General features: G+C 39.7%; 1 protein-coding gene across 7 annotated transcripts in view; it reads left to right on the plus strand.

The window, feature by feature from the left end:
* usp32 (ubiquitin specific peptidase 32) overlaps positions 1–19,412 on the plus strand; it is a 74,203-nt gene that overhangs the window by 29,237 nt on the left and 25,554 nt on the right. Inside the window, exons 6-17 of one of the 7 annotated variants that reach the window (XM_042486600.2) lie at positions 3,948–4,079; positions 5,519–5,626; positions 5,949–6,064; positions 7,191–7,253; positions 7,513–7,596; positions 7,722–7,783; positions 7,900–8,002; positions 10,328–10,517; positions 12,482–12,663; positions 15,207–15,347; positions 16,287–16,452; positions 18,172–18,329. In XM_042486600.2, the coding sequence (XP_042342534.1) occupies positions 3,948–4,079; positions 5,519–5,626; positions 5,949–6,064; positions 7,191–7,253; positions 7,513–7,596; positions 7,722–7,783; positions 7,900–8,002; positions 10,328–10,517; positions 12,482–12,663; positions 15,207–15,347; positions 16,287–16,452; positions 18,172–18,329 (1,505 nt within the window). The remainder of the gene's footprint in view (positions 1–3,947; positions 4,080–5,518; positions 5,627–5,948; positions 6,065–7,190; positions 7,254–7,512; positions 7,597–7,721; positions 7,784–7,899; positions 8,003–10,327; positions 10,518–12,481; positions 12,664–15,206; positions 15,348–16,286; positions 16,453–18,171; positions 18,330–19,412) is intronic. The other 6 variants (XM_088079380.1, XM_042486603.2, XM_042486601.2 and 3 more) reach the window with 6 other exon arrangements.

Here is a 19,412-nt window from a genome sequence, read left to right on the forward strand (position 1 = left end):
GCAGGAGCCCAAGTCTTTAGTCTCACTTTCCACTAATGCATTTAAGATCCTTTAGCATTTGCCAGAGTAAACTGCCAAATAAAATCTTTAAGTCCATCATTACAAATATTTCAGTTCCAACAAGGAATGACACAGGTGTAACCTTGATAGCTACAGTGATGTAGGAGCAGGGAGTGAGCCTGAGTTAGATGGGAGATGTGCAGGAGGTGGTCCATAGTTAGAGGACTGAGTTTTATAGACTAGCAGTCAGACAGGAGCACATCTGTCATGAGGACTGTTCAGCATGATGAACACAAGTATTTATTTTTCTTGTCTAGCAGGGTTAATGTACATATTTTAAAGCTTTACGGGTATGAATGTGTATATGGTCACGTGTATGGGTGAGGTGTGCTTGTGCATGTGTATGTGAATATATTTATATGTTTTATATTTCATTTTATTTTACGCTGCAAACTGGACCACTCCAACAAAATTTTGTTGTATAACCTACAATGACAATAAAGGTAAAGGTCTATCAATCTATCTAATAGCTAAAGTATTAAAAAAGACACAATATTGTTCCTTACCATTCACTGATATCCAGAGCTTGATGCAGCTGCTTTAAGCCTTGTTCCCGCCAAGGAGTGCATTTCCATTGTCAGAGGTTGGATGTTGCCAATAAAACCATTCTACACTGTCCCATTTTTTTTCATTGCCCCTCTGTTGAGGTAGCTATCACACTGATTCAATACTAGGATGTGGAGCTAGAGACACTGGAGTCCGTCCCTTGGTCATTAGAGAATGGACACTCTTGCTTGGACTACATTAAACTGTGTGTCCACATGCTGCTATGATGGCAAGTTTACATGTATTAGTCAATTAAAACTATAAAATAAAAAGATGTTTTGCCGGCTTTTCATCTTTATCAGTTCACAGTTAGCTACTATAAACTGAGAAAAAAAATTAAACTCACTGTGCCTCACAAAGGCCACTGCCGGCAGCTTTTAAGGTGGAATGTTTCTTGCTACTCAATGCATGATGTTATGTCATGAAACAATCAATCACACTGTAAATGTTAATATGATAACTCTGACCATTTCATATGTTTTGTTTGGCTCTCTTGCATGACATATGCTTTAATGATATTTGGATCTTCAAGTGATGATGGTTTATTATTATGATATACAGTATTTCAGCTTCACCTGTCATTTCATTATCTGGTCACACCACGACTTCCTATTGGTTCCTGCCACTGTGTAGGTGGAGCCATACCTATATTGCATCTGTTTTTAAAGCCCTGACAAAGGTACACAGTAGATTTATTGGCATTTTTCTTAAATGTGGTTTAAGAAGAAATGAAATTAAAGTTGATCCTAAATCCTGCTACATCTTTTCGGTGTCGAAAGAGGAGTTGAGGAGTCTCACAGCCTGGGGAAAGAAGCTGTTCTGTAGTCTGCTGGTTCGGCTGCGGATACTTCTGTATCTTTTTTTTCCAGATGGCAGCAGGGTGAACAGACTGTGGCTGGGGTGGCTGCTGTCTTTCAGTATCCTTTGGGCTCTGTGGAGACACCTCACTTCACTGAGGTCACTGATGCTCTGTAGATGGGAACCAGTGATGTTCTAGGCAGTTTTAATCACTGCTGTAGAGCCTTCCTGTCCTGGGCCGTGCAGGAACCATGCCAGTTCTTGATGTTTCCAGTCAGTGTGCTTTAGACAGTGGTTGAAACATGTTGGCTTTTTTAATGATTTAGGCCCTGTAAAAAAATCTTTTAAATGTAATTTCTCCTCCTTTTTCACATTTTTGGACTGACTGGATTTCTTTCCTGTTTATCCTGTTAGTTCCTGTTTTCTATGAGCACCTGACACAAGTTTTTGACCTGCATTTTCTATGATTAAAAGTGTACATGAGTGACAGCTGGTTTATGCAAACTGCAAATAATCTATTTCCCTAATTTAGAGAAAAAAAGTCTTTGAGTTTCTGTTCTGTGTGCTCTAGCAGCACTACACTCCTGCTTTCCTCTTAACACTCCAGCCTGATCTTTATGTGCTGAATATGTTACACAAACCTATTTCGTGGAAGATCAGCAGATGTTCCTCTGCTTGGCTGGTGAAGAGGAAATACAGCACCTACATAATAAAAGTATTATCTGTGGTAAAAATGCGAAAGACATCTTCAGTTTAGGTACATGTCCATATGGGGTGTCTACAGATTTAAGGGCACTACATCAAAAGGGTTTGGTTGAAACACAGCTTGAGCTTTAGTTTTGTAATATTAAAGACCGCATTGCGTGAGGCGTTATTTCTTGTTTTTGTTGAGTTTGCAGCATCCAGCTCAGCTTTGAGATGGAAAGGTAATCTCCATATAGTCCTCTTTGCGTTCTGAATCATTGATTTCATGCTCTGTGTTCCCTTTTAGTCTTTTTAAGCTGAAATATCTGAAGCAGGAAGCTGAGTTGAACAGTGACAGTAAAAAGGTGACTGAGTGCTTTGCAGTCAGGCTAAGGTCGACTTTCCTCATGTTCACCTCTGTACTACCGGGAATCAGGACCTGCATGGCAGAGTAATACCCCGCTCAGACAGTCCATTCCTCAGTGTGCTTCCTCACCAGCAGCCGACCACAACGATCATCACCCCATCTGATTCGAAACTGTGACTGTTAAAAGCAAGCTTTCAGGAAAGTTGCTTTAACAGCCTGACTGGGAAAACACAGTTTAGTTTCTGCCTGGAATCGACTGCCATTTGATTTCTAGATGTGTGGTTTGACACCTGTCATACATCTTGGCTCCATGCCAGAGGCTAGCTGGCTAGCTGCTAAATCCTATTACCATAAGCTGTGGATTAGCATATTGACAGGGGGAGGCGGGTTCTTTGACCCAGGGCAAAGCTTCATATGCTATATTGGTCTGATCCGTATCACTTTTTTACAAACTGAGTCAAATGCCAATCAGCCCAGTGGCCATCATGTAGATCCTGCCTTGTATTGGGTTTGCTGTGGCGTCATGACCACGGTTATGGTAATGTGCTTCTCACAAGGTCACAACATGTGAATGCTTTCATTATAAACAGAATAAACAGATTAGTTGATTTGTTCAATGCATCATTTAATTTTGGTACAACTATGGCTAATTTTTTTAGCCATTTTTTTATGGCTAAATTAGTGTGACTATATTTTTTTGTTTTATTTCCCTACAGTTTGTGACACTCTTCGTAACCTCTGTTAGATAAGTTCTACACAAATAAAGTTATTATTTTTAGTATTATTATTGCTATTATTATGGCCCAAAGACAATTTTCCTTTGTAGATTACGTAATCTGATTAGCAGTATTGAATATTTAAAAAAAATGTTATTACAGTTTCATTGAGAACCATAAGCACAAATACTCACAATAATTGTTTTTTGTGACTAACAGTCCAAAACTCAAATATGTTACAGTTCATGTCCCCAAATCTGTACCAAATCGTCACATGAAAGAATGTACTGCACAATGACATTTAACATGGACACACTTTTTTATATTTTATTATTCTTTCTTTTTATTGGTAATCTCTTGGTTGTGTGTGCTGTCAGTGTGAACCTCTGCTGTTGTGACACCAAAATATTATTTAGAAATGATAAGCTCTATCATGTCTATCTTCTTTAACCCTGTCTTAAATGAAAATTCAGTTAATAAAAGGATGTTGACATCTGATTGACAATCACTAGTGTTTGGAACGTGTAGAATAACAGCTTTGTATGTTCTTAATTATTATGAACACCAGAGAATGTCAGTATGCCACATGCACTTGCAGTACAAACTTACAACAGAGCTTTAAGCTTCAGTAATGATTCCAATAGTTTAGCTTTCACTTGTTCTTACGTTTTTTTGCAGCACCTCCAAACTCAGAGGACTGATCTCTGTGAACACAGTTGCACTGATTATATTTTTGACTGTGGTGTGTTTTTTTTCTTGTGTTTCCTGTCACACAGTGGAGGAGTCAGACATTATAGACTTGGAAAAGCGCTACTGGCTTCTGAAAGCTCAGTCTAGAACCGGCCGCTTTGACTTGGAAACCTTCGTCCCACTGGTCTCTCCTCCGATCCACGCCTCACTGAGTGAAGGTAAGACAATACTGATGTGTAGTTTTGTTTGGACCGCATAGGTGAGGCCAACCCTATAAAAGCGTGAGTGAGTAAGTGAGTGAGTAAGTGAGTGAGTGATGAAGTAACACCATTGGTTGGATTAGTGTTGGTCTTTCCCTATTGGCTGTTGCTCTTTTGCATTAGTTAGGCGCTGACGGGCTGACAGCCATGGATGCTGACATTCCTGTAATAATAATACCTGTATACGCGATCCTGTATTAGCCCACTGTATCCCTAACTTTCTGTAACAAGTGTAACATGATGGAATCAGCAAGCTAGATAGCCAAGCTAACAAGACAGCCACAGTCAAAATGGCAGTTTTGGAAAGAGGAGAGAGTGGATCACCTCATCAGCTTGTTTGAGGAGCAGTTGTTTCAGGAAGACACAGGCCTTAAATCTATTTAACTACTAATAACTATTGCATGTTATAATGTCAGAGTGGTTGCTGTCGTCATTATGAGGGGAAGATGGAAACAGGACACTGATTAAAACTGAAGTGAATATTACATGTTACACTGTTGGACCGGGAACCGCCACAGTGACAGTGACACCCCACTAAGACTCTCCAAAGCTTCCCAGAGGATTGTGAGGCCTCCTTGAACCGAAGAGATGATAGAATACTGAAGACATTTGATGAAATAAAAAGAACAGTAGGCCTATCTCAGCATTTCATTCATTTCTATGGAGAGAACTAAATGAAATTGTTATTTCTAATGTTTAGATTAATGTTCAAGATCTAAAGCTTTTAAAGAAATCTCATAAGGTATGGTGAAGACCTTCACTCTGTAATTAACAACCTCTTCCTGCATTAGAAATGATGGTTGAGCAAGAGGAATTTCTCCTAAAAAGAAGCCTTCAAAGAATGTATGGTTGTTGAGAATTAAAAAAAATAGTACATAGTTCAGACAATCATATAAAAGTTCCAACAAATATCAGGAAAACTCCTCTCTGATGCAATATCCACAGGAAATAATCTGCTCAAATTTGTCATAATTGCTACATTGCTACAACACAAACAGGTGAAAACACGGCTTTAGTCTGCAGTAGGCATTTGGGTTAATTGTACAGTTTATCAGTTGTTCTCTGCTGTTATGTTTATGAATTGAATATAATATGGAATATCCCTAAAATATGTTATTTGGTCAGGGGTCATCATTTTACTCAGTGATATTAAAGAAGCCCTTGATGGAAAAATGTCGGGAACCACAGAGTCTAGCTATGAACTCAGTTTTGACCTAGTCTTACCGTAAGTCTAATGGGGGTGTCAAGTGTATCCAGGTTAATGTGTCATTTGGATCATCATGGCCCTGTGTAGGTCTATAGGCTTTTAAATCCAGTCCCTCAGCAGTGAATGCTACCCCCTTCAAAAACTTGCTCTTTGTATAAATAGTATCAGTGTCATTGATCTTGTTTTCCAGGCTTGTTTCACGCCTTCGATGAGAATCGGGACAATCACATCGACTTCAAAGAGATTTCTTGTGGACTGTCTGCGTGCTGCAGGGGGCCCGTTGCTGAAAGGCAGAAATGTAAGCCAACAAAGAGAACTAAAAGCCAGACACATCACATGATCATACAAAGCCTTGTAAGAGATGCAGTCTATTTCTCCTTTGTAGCTGTTATCTAGAGTTGAAAATATTGAAAAGCAATGAGGTTTTTGGAAAGTGTTGATTTGGACTGTAGCTCATTAGTTTACAGCCACTGTCATCAGAATTTTCATGGTGCTTGACAATTTTCCTGTCAGAAATGGGAACATATTAGACTAAATAACTTGGAGTTGGCTTTCTGCGGAGTAATTTGCTGTAAAGAAGGATTTGCATTTTCCCACTACATCGCTCTCTGTCACTGCAGTTTGCTTCAAAGTGTTTGATGTGGACCGTGATGGGGTTCTGTCTCGAGATGAACTCCATGAAATGGTGGTGGCCTTGTTGGAGGTGTGGAAGGACAATCGCACAGACACACTCCCTGTAAGTACACACACACACACACACACACACACACACACACACACACACACACACACACACACACACACACACACACACACACACACTAAATGAACATCAAACCATCCCTATCATGTCTGCCAGGTGTAGGCCTGGAGGGGATCATGCTTTTGGTTGTGTGTGTGCTTAAGTATGTGCATGGGTGAGTCAGTGTATCCATCTTTCTGCAGCTAATCATGCAAACTACTGGACCAATCAGCCCAATGTTTTATGTCTGCATTTATGACTTTATGCTAGAGGACTTCTTATGGTTGTGGTGATTCATAATTATTGAACAACCTGCTTTTTGACTGGTTTATACCGTCATTGACTGGTGGCCCCTCTGACCTGGCCAACAGGAGCTGTACGTTTTCCAGAAATCAGCTTGGCTTAAAACAACAATCCCTATTGTATGTTACAGTACACATCTTGGCCTTCGTCCTGGCACAAAAACTGACATCTACAGAAAAGTTTTGTCTCATTTTAAACCAGCACATCTGCAGATTTATTCAACACCTGATATGTTGTGATTCACTGAAGATACGAGATGAGTTAGACCTCTTTTTTGATAGCTCAAATTGACTGTTAAGGAGCCGGAAGGAAAAGTTCCACTAGGCTGCATGGTGATGTGAGCATTTCACAAGCAGAGCATTTGCCTGCCTGGTTTTATACACTTGTAGATTTTGTTGATATGGTCACTTTCCTTGATATTTGTGCTTCCAATACCATTAAGTAAATAAGCAGGCTATGTAGTTAAATTGTGTCTTTTTTGTCTATTTTGATCATGTTTATTGTTGTAATTTCCTAGTTTCTTGTGCTGTAGCCAGAAGACAAGTTTAATAGTCCAGTTATGAAAACATGGATCAAAGATTCTTGATATCTTTAGTCAGTGGAAATACATTGGACGTTAGGATGTTTTAGGATTTTAGGACATTTCTAGTATTTTTGGAAATCTCTAGGATTTTGGGATGTTTCTTGGATTTTAGCATGTTTTTTAGGATTTTAGGACATTTTTAGGATTCAGGACTGTCTGCTGTGACTTGAGTGTGTGAGGGCTGTCATAGGATAAGGTGTGCGATTCATGCTAATGTGTTTTTTCCCCTTGCAGGAGCTGCTCAGTAGCGTGTCAGACATAGTAGAGGACATCCTGATGATGCATGACACAACCAAGGTGAGACGCAGCTCTTGGTGGCAGAATCATCTTTCACGTAAACACCAGTTTACACTCAGCTCCAGCTTCAACCTGCCGCACATTCATATAGTTCCAGGGATTGTCACCTGCCGTCTTGTCTTACCTCAGAGCTATTTTCATCCACAACGCTACGGATGAATACATTTTCTTTCACCCTTTCAAGGTCTCAAAGCAGTGTATATTTTGAGAATAGTGAATCTGATTATGCTCACCTGTGTGTTCTTTTTACTCCCTTCAGCTGGGTCACCTGACCCTGGAAGACTACCAGATCTGGAGTGTGAAGAGTGCTTTGGCCAATGAGTTCTTAAACCTGCTTTTCCAGGTCTGTACACCCACATAAGGCACAGTTGTTACAGAACTTCAAAACGTCAAAAATGAAATGCAGAAGTTATTCATCATCATCATTTTTTGGTACATGTTAGTATGTTGTTTTGTGTCTTGGTCCAGGTTTCGCACATAGTCCTAGGCCTGAGGCCTGGTACTCCTGATGAGGAGGGACAAATCATCAGGTACAGACCTGTCGTCTTTATGTGTCATATGATTGTGTACAACTTTGAGGAATATGCTGTTGGACCTAATGAATGTTTCCTGTTGTATTTGTGTTTTTCTCTGTGTTGGTGTGCAGGGGCTGGTTAGAGAGGGAGAGCAGACATGGGCTGCAGCAAGGCCAGAACTGGTTCCTCATCTCCATGCTATGGTGGCAGCAGTGGAAGGACTACGTTAAATACGTAAGTCAAGTTAAAGACAAAATGTAGAGATCTAGATATGCACTAATATAAATGAGGGCTGTTAAACTAATTATTTTTAAAATCATGATTATTAGCTCAATTTCAGTAGTTAATAATGATCAATCAAGTTTACAATGCCATTATTATGCATTTCAAAACAGTTTTGAAGTCTATATTAACAAGGTAAAGCAATTTTTCCCAAATTGTTTTGATTGGGAATCAAATGACAGCATTTGTTGACTGGTGTTGGCTTGTCTGCAGTCAGTTTCCTTTCATTTAACAGTTAACTCCTTCCATTTAGTTACATCCACAGGTCTGTGGAGATTTACACACTCACACAAAATAGTGCGTTGCTGGTTTTGGCGATTTTGTCTGCCTGCCGACATCAGTCTATTCAGCTGCACCTGTGTGTTCAGCTCGTAGGTGGCAGAAATTTCAAGATTGTTTAGGAACCTTAATCTGCAGAAATGTGCAAATATCATAGGCGAAAATAAAACATTTATACTGCATGCAAAAAACAGGTGTTTGCCCAAAACTGCATGGCACTAGCATAAAAGTGGCATGTCTATAAGGGGAGACTCATGGGTACCTACAGAACCCATGTTCATTCAGATATCTGGAGATCAGAGGTCAAGGGACCCCTGTGAAATGGCCATGCCATTCATCTTGACAAAATTCAGTCTAACATTGGAGAGTTATTTAGCCCCCTTACTGACAAGTTAGCATGACACGGTTGGTACCACTGGAATCCTTAGACTTGTGGTTTCATATGATACCAGTATCATTGAAAACTCAGCTTAGTACAGCCTCTTAAAGACAGGAATGTATGCGGGGTTCACTGGCCTTTAACGCCATTTTAAAAAATGACTGCATTATCTATGGCCATTAATCGCAATGACATTAATGCATTAACACTGATAGCCCTAAATATAAACACAATGTAATCTTTCAATCAGGCATTGTACTTAACATCATTTTAGCCAGTGTTGCCTAACATGCAGTGGTTGCTTTAAAGGACGTTCTCATTTTACAGTTAAACAGTACACAAATATATGTTTCTGAAAAACATTTGAGGTGAGAAATAGGCAATGCAGTAACAGAATCATATGCGTATTTGTTCAGCAGTGCCTGGGTTGACCGTTTGACTGCTGTTCAAAACTGTGACTGACATGATTGAAGCGTTTGAGACTCTTCAGCTCTGTTTTCATAGTTCTTGCAAATGGCATTAGGAGCACTAAGAAGAGGCAAAGAAAGATGCTTTTTCACAGATTATGTACCTCATGTAAAGCTGCCAGGATATAGTAACCAATGTAGAAACAACTTTTTTTCTTATTTGCTTAAAAAGTTACCAACTGTGGCTTTAACAAAGACATGATTTAAAGGGCTGTTGATGTTTTAAAACAGCCAGAGGAAGGACAGGTAAGCCTGAATGCATCTAGAAGACCTGAGGGCCTACTGAAGAGACAAATATGGCCGTATATTACCTTTAGAATCAAAAGTAACCACTACAGACATTTACCTTGACTCTAAATCAGTTTAGTCTTTCCACTAGAGACTGTACCACATCATCTAGCTCTTGCTGGATTTCATCTGTGATGCAGAGGAACATCTGCACCTCATTTATTCTCCACAGAACAGGGCTGCACAATGACTTTTTCAGAACAAAAATGAACAGACTCTCTCAGTGGAAGATTTAAAAACAAAGATTTAAAAAGGTGTGAAACATTATGTGTGATTGCTGTAAACATACTGCGGTGACACCTGGTTGTCTCCATGATTCACTGTGAAGAATCATTGATCAGCTGGCTCGTTTCTGTGTATCAGCACTCATGAGATGCTTTGCATCGACTGTTTCTGGTTAAATGTGGGTGTGTAGAGGCCGAGGTGTGAGGCTAGTCACATGCGGACACTTCCAAGTTGATTTAGGATTTATCAAAGGAAATTGAGGGTACACATTGTTTTAGAAATCAGAATCAGAACAGTTTGAGTTTACTACGCACTGTTTATAAATGAGACCCTTGATGTTTTTAAAAGCTACAAAGAGTAATTTGAACTGTGTCACATGAATAAATGTTGATTTTTGAAAGATATGATTGACGGTGTCACTGTGGGGCTACTGTGGCTTGGAGGAAGTTTCAGTTGTCTACCTATCAGAAGATTAGGGGTTCCATCCCCAGCTCCTCCAATCAGCATGTTGAAGGATCCTGGGGCAAGATACTGAACCGCAGATTGTGTGATTGTGTTTTTGTGACTATGGACAGAAGCAGTGTTTGTCAAAAAAGCAAACACCACAGTAATCACAAATATCCCTTTAAACAATGACAGGACAGTCCCTGCTGTTGTCTCCCTGTCCAGGAGCATAAGGGCATCGTGGTGGAGCAGCCGTCCATCCTTAGAGCCATAGAGCCCACCCCACCAGACAGACTTGGAGGACTGGGAACCTTTAGCCTGGTCAGCCCCTCGGAGGAGAGGTCACCTGATGCTGTGTCCAGCGCCTCAGAGGCCACAGAGACCGGTCAGTCAACACACATCACACAACAGTAGATAGATAGATCAATACAGCAATTCTGATTGCTGCTGGTATACTGTGTGTTCAAAACAATGCTGGTTTAATTCAGTTGTAGATTCAAGAGCCTTTTTCCAAGTACACTGCCCAAGTTCAAACAGAAAGTCAGAGCAGCACCTGGCTGTTGAATTATTTACATACTGGTTTTTATTAGAGAATGTGTGGTATAGTATTGTGGCCACAATCCCATTTTCCAAAAACAATTGGACACTATGAATAATGTAAAAACAGAATGCAATGACTTGCAAATCATTGTCATCATATATTTGATTGAGTACAGTACAAAGATGTTAATGTTTAAATTGCTAAACTTTATTATCAATTAATAAATATACTCTCATTCTGAATTTGATGCCTGCAACATGTTCCAAAAAAGTTGGGACAGGACCATGTTTAGCTCTGTGTGATATCACCCTTTCTTTTAGAAACACTCAGTTGGAGTTTGGGAACTGAGGACACTAATTTTTTTAACGTTTGAAAGTGAAATTCTTTCCCATTCCTACTTGATCTACAACTTCAGTTGCTCAACAGTCCGAGGTCTCAATTTCCCTATTGTGCGCTTCATAATTTGTACATGTTCAGTGAAAGACAGGTTTGAACTGCAGTCAGGTCAGTCTAGAAGCTGCACTCTTTTACTTCGAAGCCACACCACTGGAACACATGCAGAATGTGTCTCATTGTCTTACTGAAATTAGCAGGGATGTCCCTGAAAACGATGTCCTCTGGATGGCAGTATATGTTGCTCCAAAACCTGTATGTACCTTTCAGCATTCATGGAGCCTTTACAGATGTTGAGAGAAGTTACCCATAATGCCATGGTCATCAACACACCCCATACCATCATAGATGCTAGCTTTGACCTTTGAGCTGGTAACAATCTGGATGATCCTTTTCCTCTTTAGCCCGGAGGACACGCTGGCCATGATTTCCAAAAACAATTTGAAAGGTGGACTCTAAAGACCACAGCACACTTTTCCACTTTGAGTCAGTCCGCCTCAGATGAGCTCAGAGAAGTCGGCTGTGTTTCTTGATGCTGTTGATATCTGGCTTTCACTTTGCATGTTAGAGTCTAAAAAACTGACAATGACTTTCCAAAGTGTTCCTGAGCCCATGTAGTAATATCCTTTTTATAATCATGTTGGTTTTTAATGCAGTGCAGCCTGAGGGGTCAAAGGTCACAGCCATTCAGAGTAGGTTTTCAGACTTGCTCCTTACATGCAGAGATTTCTTCAGATTCTTTGAATGTTTTGATGTTATGGTGAAATCCTAAATTCCTAAAAAAAATGTTTTTCACAAAGTGTTTTTTGAGCATCAACTTCCTCAGTCTTTTGTTATTCTTGTCCCAACTTTTTTGGAACGTGTTGCAGTCATCAGATATAGAATGAGTGTATATTTTCCAAAAACAGTAAAGATTATCAGTGTGAACATTAAATATCTTGTCTCTGTACTGTATTTTATTGAATAGAGTCAAAAAGATTTGCAGATCAGTGCATGTTATTTTTATTCACATTTCATACAACATCCCAACTCTTTTGGAATGAGGGTTGTATAATAATGACCAGATTTATTTATTCATGCCAGTCTAATGTTGTAGAAAACACATGAGTTCAGAGGGGCACCCAGTAGCTCAGTTGGTAGAGCGGGTGCCCCATGTACAGAGACTAAGTCCTCGCTGCAGCGGCTGCAGGTTTGATTGCGGCCTTGGTCATTTGCTGCATGTCGTTTCCTCTCCCTCCCCCTCCTATCATTAAAGGCAAACAAGCCTGAAAAAAATCTTTAAAACACATCAGCTGAATAAAACATCTCAACTTGACAGTTGAGTGAATTATTACACTTTATGTTTCTGTGTGATTTATTTTTTTTCCTCTCTGTGTATGTGGCCTGGTCTCTCCCTCTCCTCCCTCCTGTCTTAGCAGCCCTGAGCCCCCAGGTAGCTCCCACTGCTACAGAGAGCTGTTTTGCCCGTCAGCACAACATATCGGACAACAACAATCAGTGTTTTTCTGGAGCCAACGGCCAACTGCCTTCCCAGCTGGCAGCACAAAGACCTGGAGCCATCGACAACCAGCCTCTGGTCAATACTGACCCCATGAAGGCAAGGATGTGTGTGCTTGTGTATGTGTGTGTGTGAGTGTGATTGCTGCTCGATTTAATTTGTTTATGAGCAGTACAAAGTCTACGTGTAGTTTTTACATAAGTACAGTAAGAAGCAGCTTTTTAACAGTATATAGACATGTTACATCAGTCTTTGATGCAGCTCTAAGACTGTATTTTGAATCCAGTCAAGCAATTAACATTGCAGTGAGGTCAGGTTGAAATTATAATTGGACGTGGGTCAGATGAAAATACAAGAGTTGTATATCATAAATATAAAATTATTCTGGAAAAAAAACCAAAAACTATATTCCTACTAAGCAGCGTACATAGTTAATGAAAATTAATATTCCAGTAACACTCCTGTTTACATGCAGCCATTCATACTATGATTAACATGTCGTTCATCACCTCAAAATAAAAGTGGAACAGCTGGAGCCACCTGTCATTTTGCTTTTTTACATCAAAATATATTTTTTACAGTTTCCTGCTGGTGGTGGACTTGTTGGACTTTTTATTTAAAATTACCCATTCTATGATTGTATGATCGGAGGCAGCGGCTGCCCCCAACAATTTCTCACATTATCTAATCTGGCTCTTATTCAAAAAAAGTTTGGACACCCCTGGTTTAACCATACATTAAAAGAAGAAAACCTAAACCTGTGCTCAGTGGCTGCATCTGGCATCCTGTGCTGTCACTGGAGACTGCACAGAGCTGCTGAGTGGATGTCTACATTGGTGTTAGTCAAGATATGACTGCATTTCACATATCCCTCTATTCTCCTATTCATCTGCAGATTAATATAACATGATGCTTTCCATTGTGTTAATTAGATAGCTTTGGGGTTGCTGGTAAGTGTGTACTTTTTAACTCTGAACAGAGCCAGACTAACTGTTTCCCCCGTGCCTCCAGTCAGTAGAGTGAACTAAGTTAAGCTCACTGTGTCCTGATTCTGGCTTTACGCCTAGGCCCTTTTTACACAGAGTTCACGCCACTGAGCCATTACAAAGTCCCTTCTTTATGCTGCCTTTTCATTTTTACACAAAACCAAACAAACAACGGTGGCATCATACTGCTCCAGTGTGTGATTTTAGACAGCATGCCGGCATCAGGGAACCAAAAGAGACATGACAGTGTGACGTGTAACACAACAGTGTCGACCTCTAGTGTGACATATAACATAAGCGTCAGCAGCAATTTTTAAACAAGAGCATTTATCTTTCATTTATCTTCTCTATTATATGGCGGCTGATCTCATCCTCTACTTGGAGGGTAAGGAGCTCCCAGACATCACTGTTTTCCCAATATGTGGACATTTACAGCCACTGTTGTTCTTCTTAGAGTTGGCTTCTAACTGCTAACATCTGCTTTTTCAATCTCCCACAGTGGGACACACACATAACACGTCATCTAAAGGTCACACTGACACTTGCGCATGGCCCCGCCCTCCCATCTTTCATGTTTTCTGCCCCCCCATTTTGTGATCGTACCTTTTATTTAGAACTGCGAGGCAACGTAACAGCGTGATATTGAACAGACAGTGTAAAAGTGGTAAGAGATTTTCTCGCTTCACCCCCAGAGAGAAAGAAAATAACTGCAATGCCCAAAATGTGGCTGTAAAATAAGAGAAAACTGGTATGATTTCAGAGAAATGTACGTGTTGAAGAAACAAAAGGTTGATGTAGAAAAACATTGTAACCTGGATCAATATCATTTTCCTTGTGCTGCTTCCAGATTAATTTCACAAGTATTAAGACCTTTCAACCTTGAGCAGATTTCTGCAAATTCTTTCAAAAACATGGGAAAAAGGCAGTGAGAAACTTGATAGAAAATGTTCTACAGATTGCAACAAATTAGAGATTTAGAAAATTGTTTTTAAAAAGCTAGGAGCAAATGGACAAAGAAAAAAGATTTAGCTACTTAAAATAATTAGATATTTTACATGATGTTAGAGACTTATAATTTTTATTTATTTATTTACTGATTGATTTCATTCAATTCTATTTTTTACTAATTTTCAGGTAACTGTTTCTTGTACTTTCTACTAATTACTTAATTTTTGGGTTATTTCTTTTTCTTATGTTTTTGACAGAAATCGGACTGTTAAAAAGATTAGTTTTGGAGCCGTTTTTGCAGTTGGAAAGATATTTCTGTTTCAGTTCTAATCTTGATAACCTGGTGGTTACATGAGCAAAGCCACATACAGCATGGCTCATGCATCATGCTCACAGCTCTGCTTTGGCACATGTTTGACTTTTGAGAACAGTGAAGGTACTCAGAGAGGACTCCAATATTGATACACTCCCACTGGGTTTGCTAAGTGAGCCAAGCTTAGCTGTCCACAGGAATAACACTGCTGCTCTACAGATGAAGGGACAGATGTGATCCAGACCTTTCAAAGACAAAACATGCAAATTTCACAGCGTGTTTATCTTTACAGCATTTGCATTCTTTAGCAGTTGTAAAACAAGACAACGGTGTGTGAAAGAATATGTTTTTTTGTGCATGTATTGAGATGCTGCGTCTGTGCTGTCCCCCTTCAGGCTCCTACATTAACCATGGAGGGTGGCAGGCTGAAGCGCTCCCTGCAGCTGGTGCCTGGCAGAGACTTTGAGACCGTGCCAGAGCCGGTGTGGCGGGCACTTTACCACTGGTATGGTGCCAACCTTAGCCTGCCGCGACCTGTGAGTAAATACAGTGTGTGTTGGGAGTTTGTGGTTAAAAGTATTAACATGGGTATCAGAAATAATGATTGGTTATTAAAATATTATTAAATATTGGGCTAGGGGGAGCACCCACTAGCTCACCTGGTAGAGCAGGCGTCCCATGTCCTCGCCGGAGCAGCTGTGGGTTCGATTGCACCCTCTGCCCTTTGCTGCATGTCATCCTCTCTCTCTTCCTCATGCATAGCTGTCCTGTCCAATACATAAACAATAAAGGTCAAAAAAGCCCTAAAAAATTAATCTTTTATTAAATAAAATAAATACTGGGCTGGGGAGATTCATCGATGTCATCATTCCATATCATCTGCATGACAATAAAAGTTTAGAGTGATCTTGAACTGAACTTCAGGGGGCAAACTTATAGATAAACCCAGTAGAGCTCTGATCGGGCCCAAAAAAATCAGGCCCAACCCTACATGAACCCGCATTCTCCAAGCTCGACCCTAGTCCGATTAAAAACCCAAATTTGTACTGTTAAAACAGGCACATAGTAAATTACATTTTCTATTTTATAAAATAAATATTTTTGATATTAAAACATGTATTACAAGCTAAGGGCTAGAGTGTTTCCTCGCATGACTTCTGCCTCTTCTCTTCCTTCAGTCCATTAAATCTCCTGCAAAAGTGCCATTTAAACATGAGACAGTTCACAACAGTTTAATTAAAAAGAGGAACAAAACAGAACATTAATTTGGCGGAACCTGACCTGATTCAAGCCTGAGTGAATAGTGAGAAATTACTGCCCAGCCTGGCCCGAACCCAGCGTGTCAGGTCGGACCAAAATGGTTTCAGGCAGAGCATCAAAGCTCTTAAACCTTGGTCTAAAGTTTTTAGACTGATCTGTGTTCTTAGTGGCTCCCATGCATGAAAAGAGTCAAACTCTCCGTCCTTCCCCTGCAGGTTATCCTGGAGAGCAAGACAGGCCAAGCAGAGCTGGAGCTCTTCCCCCGCTACCTCCTATTCCTCCGCCAGCAGCCTGCCACACGCTCCCCCCAGTCCAACATCTGGGTCAATATGGGTATGACCAGCCTGCGAATGTTCCCACCATATTTACCCCCACCAAGAGGTAATGTAAGCCTGCAGCAAGACCAGCGCAAGCCGTCGTCAAATGCTTCTGTGAGCTACCCGCATCCCCCCTTTTAATTCTCCCAGAGTGGACTGATCCAGCCCTGGCAGTGCTCTGGAGTGGGCAGTGGAATGAACCAATCGCCCATGAAGGGGAAACACTGCTGATCACTCTCAGAGCTGCATAATTCAAACCTTTTAATCTTCACAGAGTAGTAATTTTGATGACACTTTTTCTTGTGCTCTACACTCATTTGCATCATTAGTGTAGCAAATCATAACAAACACAACAAATCAAACTTAACATTGTTAAAAGAAAAATATTTGAAACATTCCAGGGCATCACAAAATGTCAGGTAAATTTATGTTCTGCCATTGGGATTTGGGCTTTGTAAAATCATTCCTTTGGCTTTTTGAATACCTGAAAAATGACAACACATAAAAAAGAAATTCAGGAAAACAAATTAGCATAGTTTAAAAAAAACAAAAACATTAAAAGTCAATGTACTAATCCCTTTTACACTTGGTTTTAAATGTGGATGTCATCACAGCAGAAAGAAATATGATTAGTGTCGGTTAATACATGATCAGCATGGCTACTGCCTTTCAAAGATAAGGCTGGATATTTGCAGTATCACACAGCAGTTAGCTGGTATCAGTTAGCCAGGTGTAAGTGAGGTTGCTGAGGTTGTCTGTGTTGTTATTTTGGTATATGGAGGTTGACAATTGTAAGCTCTACCATATCAAATAATTTTATTTCAGTCACTGCAACTTCATTCCTTTCAGGTGCAGTCTACTCACAATAGAAATCCTACATATAGACTCACTCACAAAGAGCAGTTGCAGTGTTTTCCCCTGTGCATGATGCCTAAATCTACATGTATAATGACCAAGTCCAAACTGAAAATGCCTCACTGCAAAAGCAAGCAGATGACAAAGCCTAAAGTGCAGATGTACACAGATCCTCCTGGGTAATCAGGTTCGGGATGACATCAGCACTCAGCATGAAAACGCTGCTCCAAATCAAGTCAACATATCAGATTTCAGACCCTTTGGCTACCATCATGACTCATAATCTGTGTGAGCAGCAGCTTGTCATTGCTGGGCATTAAGACCCTCTCTCAGACATGTTGCTAAATATCTAAAATTGATCTAATAAAGCATTGTATTGTGCTCCATGTCCTCCTGACAGCCTGAGGCAGGAGTAGAGCACTGGAACAAGTGGAGAGGATGGTTCATTTAGTGGCAGAAATGAATAGCAAAGCTGTGCAGATAGAAAAAATAAAATAGAATTAGATATTAAAATCGCTTGTTATATTATAAATGTTGAAGCTGCAGTCAGTCATGTGAAGCTAAATGTATATAATGATATATTAATAAACAGAACTAATATTAATGGGTTTGATTTTGATTTAATCCAATCTGATTCTACTAAATCCACTAAAGTTGATTGACCAATCAAGTCTTCGCTGATTGACATTGAAAGCCCTTTCTTGCTGCTTCCTTACAACTAATCCTCAGTCACCAGAATGCTGTTGTTGTAATTCATCACTTGTTTGTGTCTTTGACTTTGTGCGCAGCACAAAAACACACAGTCCGCTAAATCACAGTTAAAGTCCATCTAGCTAAGAAAACATCAAATGAATACACACCAAGTTTGTGCAGCGATTAAGTGTGCGGGTCACTTTGTGAATGTGTTTGTCCTCTCTGTGCACCTCAGCAGGTAACGTGCCATCCCCTAACGCTCCTCTGAAGAGGGTGTTGGCCTACACAGGCTGCTTCAGCCGCATGGCCACCATCAAGGACATCCACTTGTACCTGTCCCAGAGACTCCGCATCAAGGAGGAGGACATGAGACTGTGGCTCTACAACAGTGAGGTGCGCTGCAAAGCTTTCACAAGAGCAGCCATCACTTTTATACACTTCTATGAAATATCAAATGTAGGTCATATATATATATATATATATATATATATATATATATATATATATATATAGGCAATATATGACACATTGGGCCTCATGCAGCAACATTCTCTTAGAAGTCAACTCTAGATGCGCCAAATGTCAACCATCCAAATCTTCTCTGACCAGGTGTGCTCGATGATGAATCCCACTGATCATAAGGCACCTGTTAGCATGGGCAACGACGCCTAAACACTATATAAGGGCAGGTTATGTGCCGTGTGCAAAGACTCACAGACTGCACATGCCCAGCAATTGAGAGGGTACCACCTGGAACTCTGCAGTAATTAAATGGAAATGGTCAAATAAACTTAAACAAATTAAAATGTCATTTTCCAGAGTTTTTCTGACATTACTGGGAAAAAAAATCAGCAGCATTGGTGGAGGAAGTATTCAAACTGTTTAAAAGTAAAAGTACTAATACAACACTATAAAAATACTCTATTACAAGTAACAGCTCTGTGTTGAAATTTTTAATAAAGTAAAAATATTTAAGTACAATCAGTTAGTATTTAAAATAAAAGTACTCATGCAGAAAAAGAAATTAGTGTAATCAGTCAAAATAATTAAAATAATAAGAAGGTTAAGCAGCAAGTCGTCATATTTGAGAAGCTGGAACTATGAAATGGTTTTCCATAAAAAATGATTTAAACAAATATCAAAATTGCTGCCAATTAAACTTCTAATCAGTTGACTAATTGTTTTAGCTGCACTTCAATATTTTCATATGCTTTTAGTGCAAAAGTCCTAGTTTGTAAAGTAACTAATAACTTATTAAATAATTGTAGAGGAGTGAAAAGTATAATATTAAAAAATATTATAAAAGTAGAGTGTTGCAAGAGATAGAAATACTGAATTAAAGTAAAAGTACATCAAATTTGTACCTAAGTACACTACTTGAATAAATGTACTGAGGTACATTTGTACATTTTACCACTGGTCAACAGAGGGATGCACAGTAAATGAAATTATAGTCATTGGGATCAAAGTAAAGAA

Source organism: Plectropomus leopardus, chromosome 6, assembly GCF_026936395.1.
Source record: "Plectropomus leopardus strain MGB_pleo_1.0 chromosome 6, ASM2693639v1, whole genome shotgun sequence".
In the NCBI taxonomy this organism is placed as follows: domain Eukaryota; kingdom Metazoa; phylum Chordata; class Actinopteri; order Perciformes; family Serranidae; genus Plectropomus; species Plectropomus leopardus.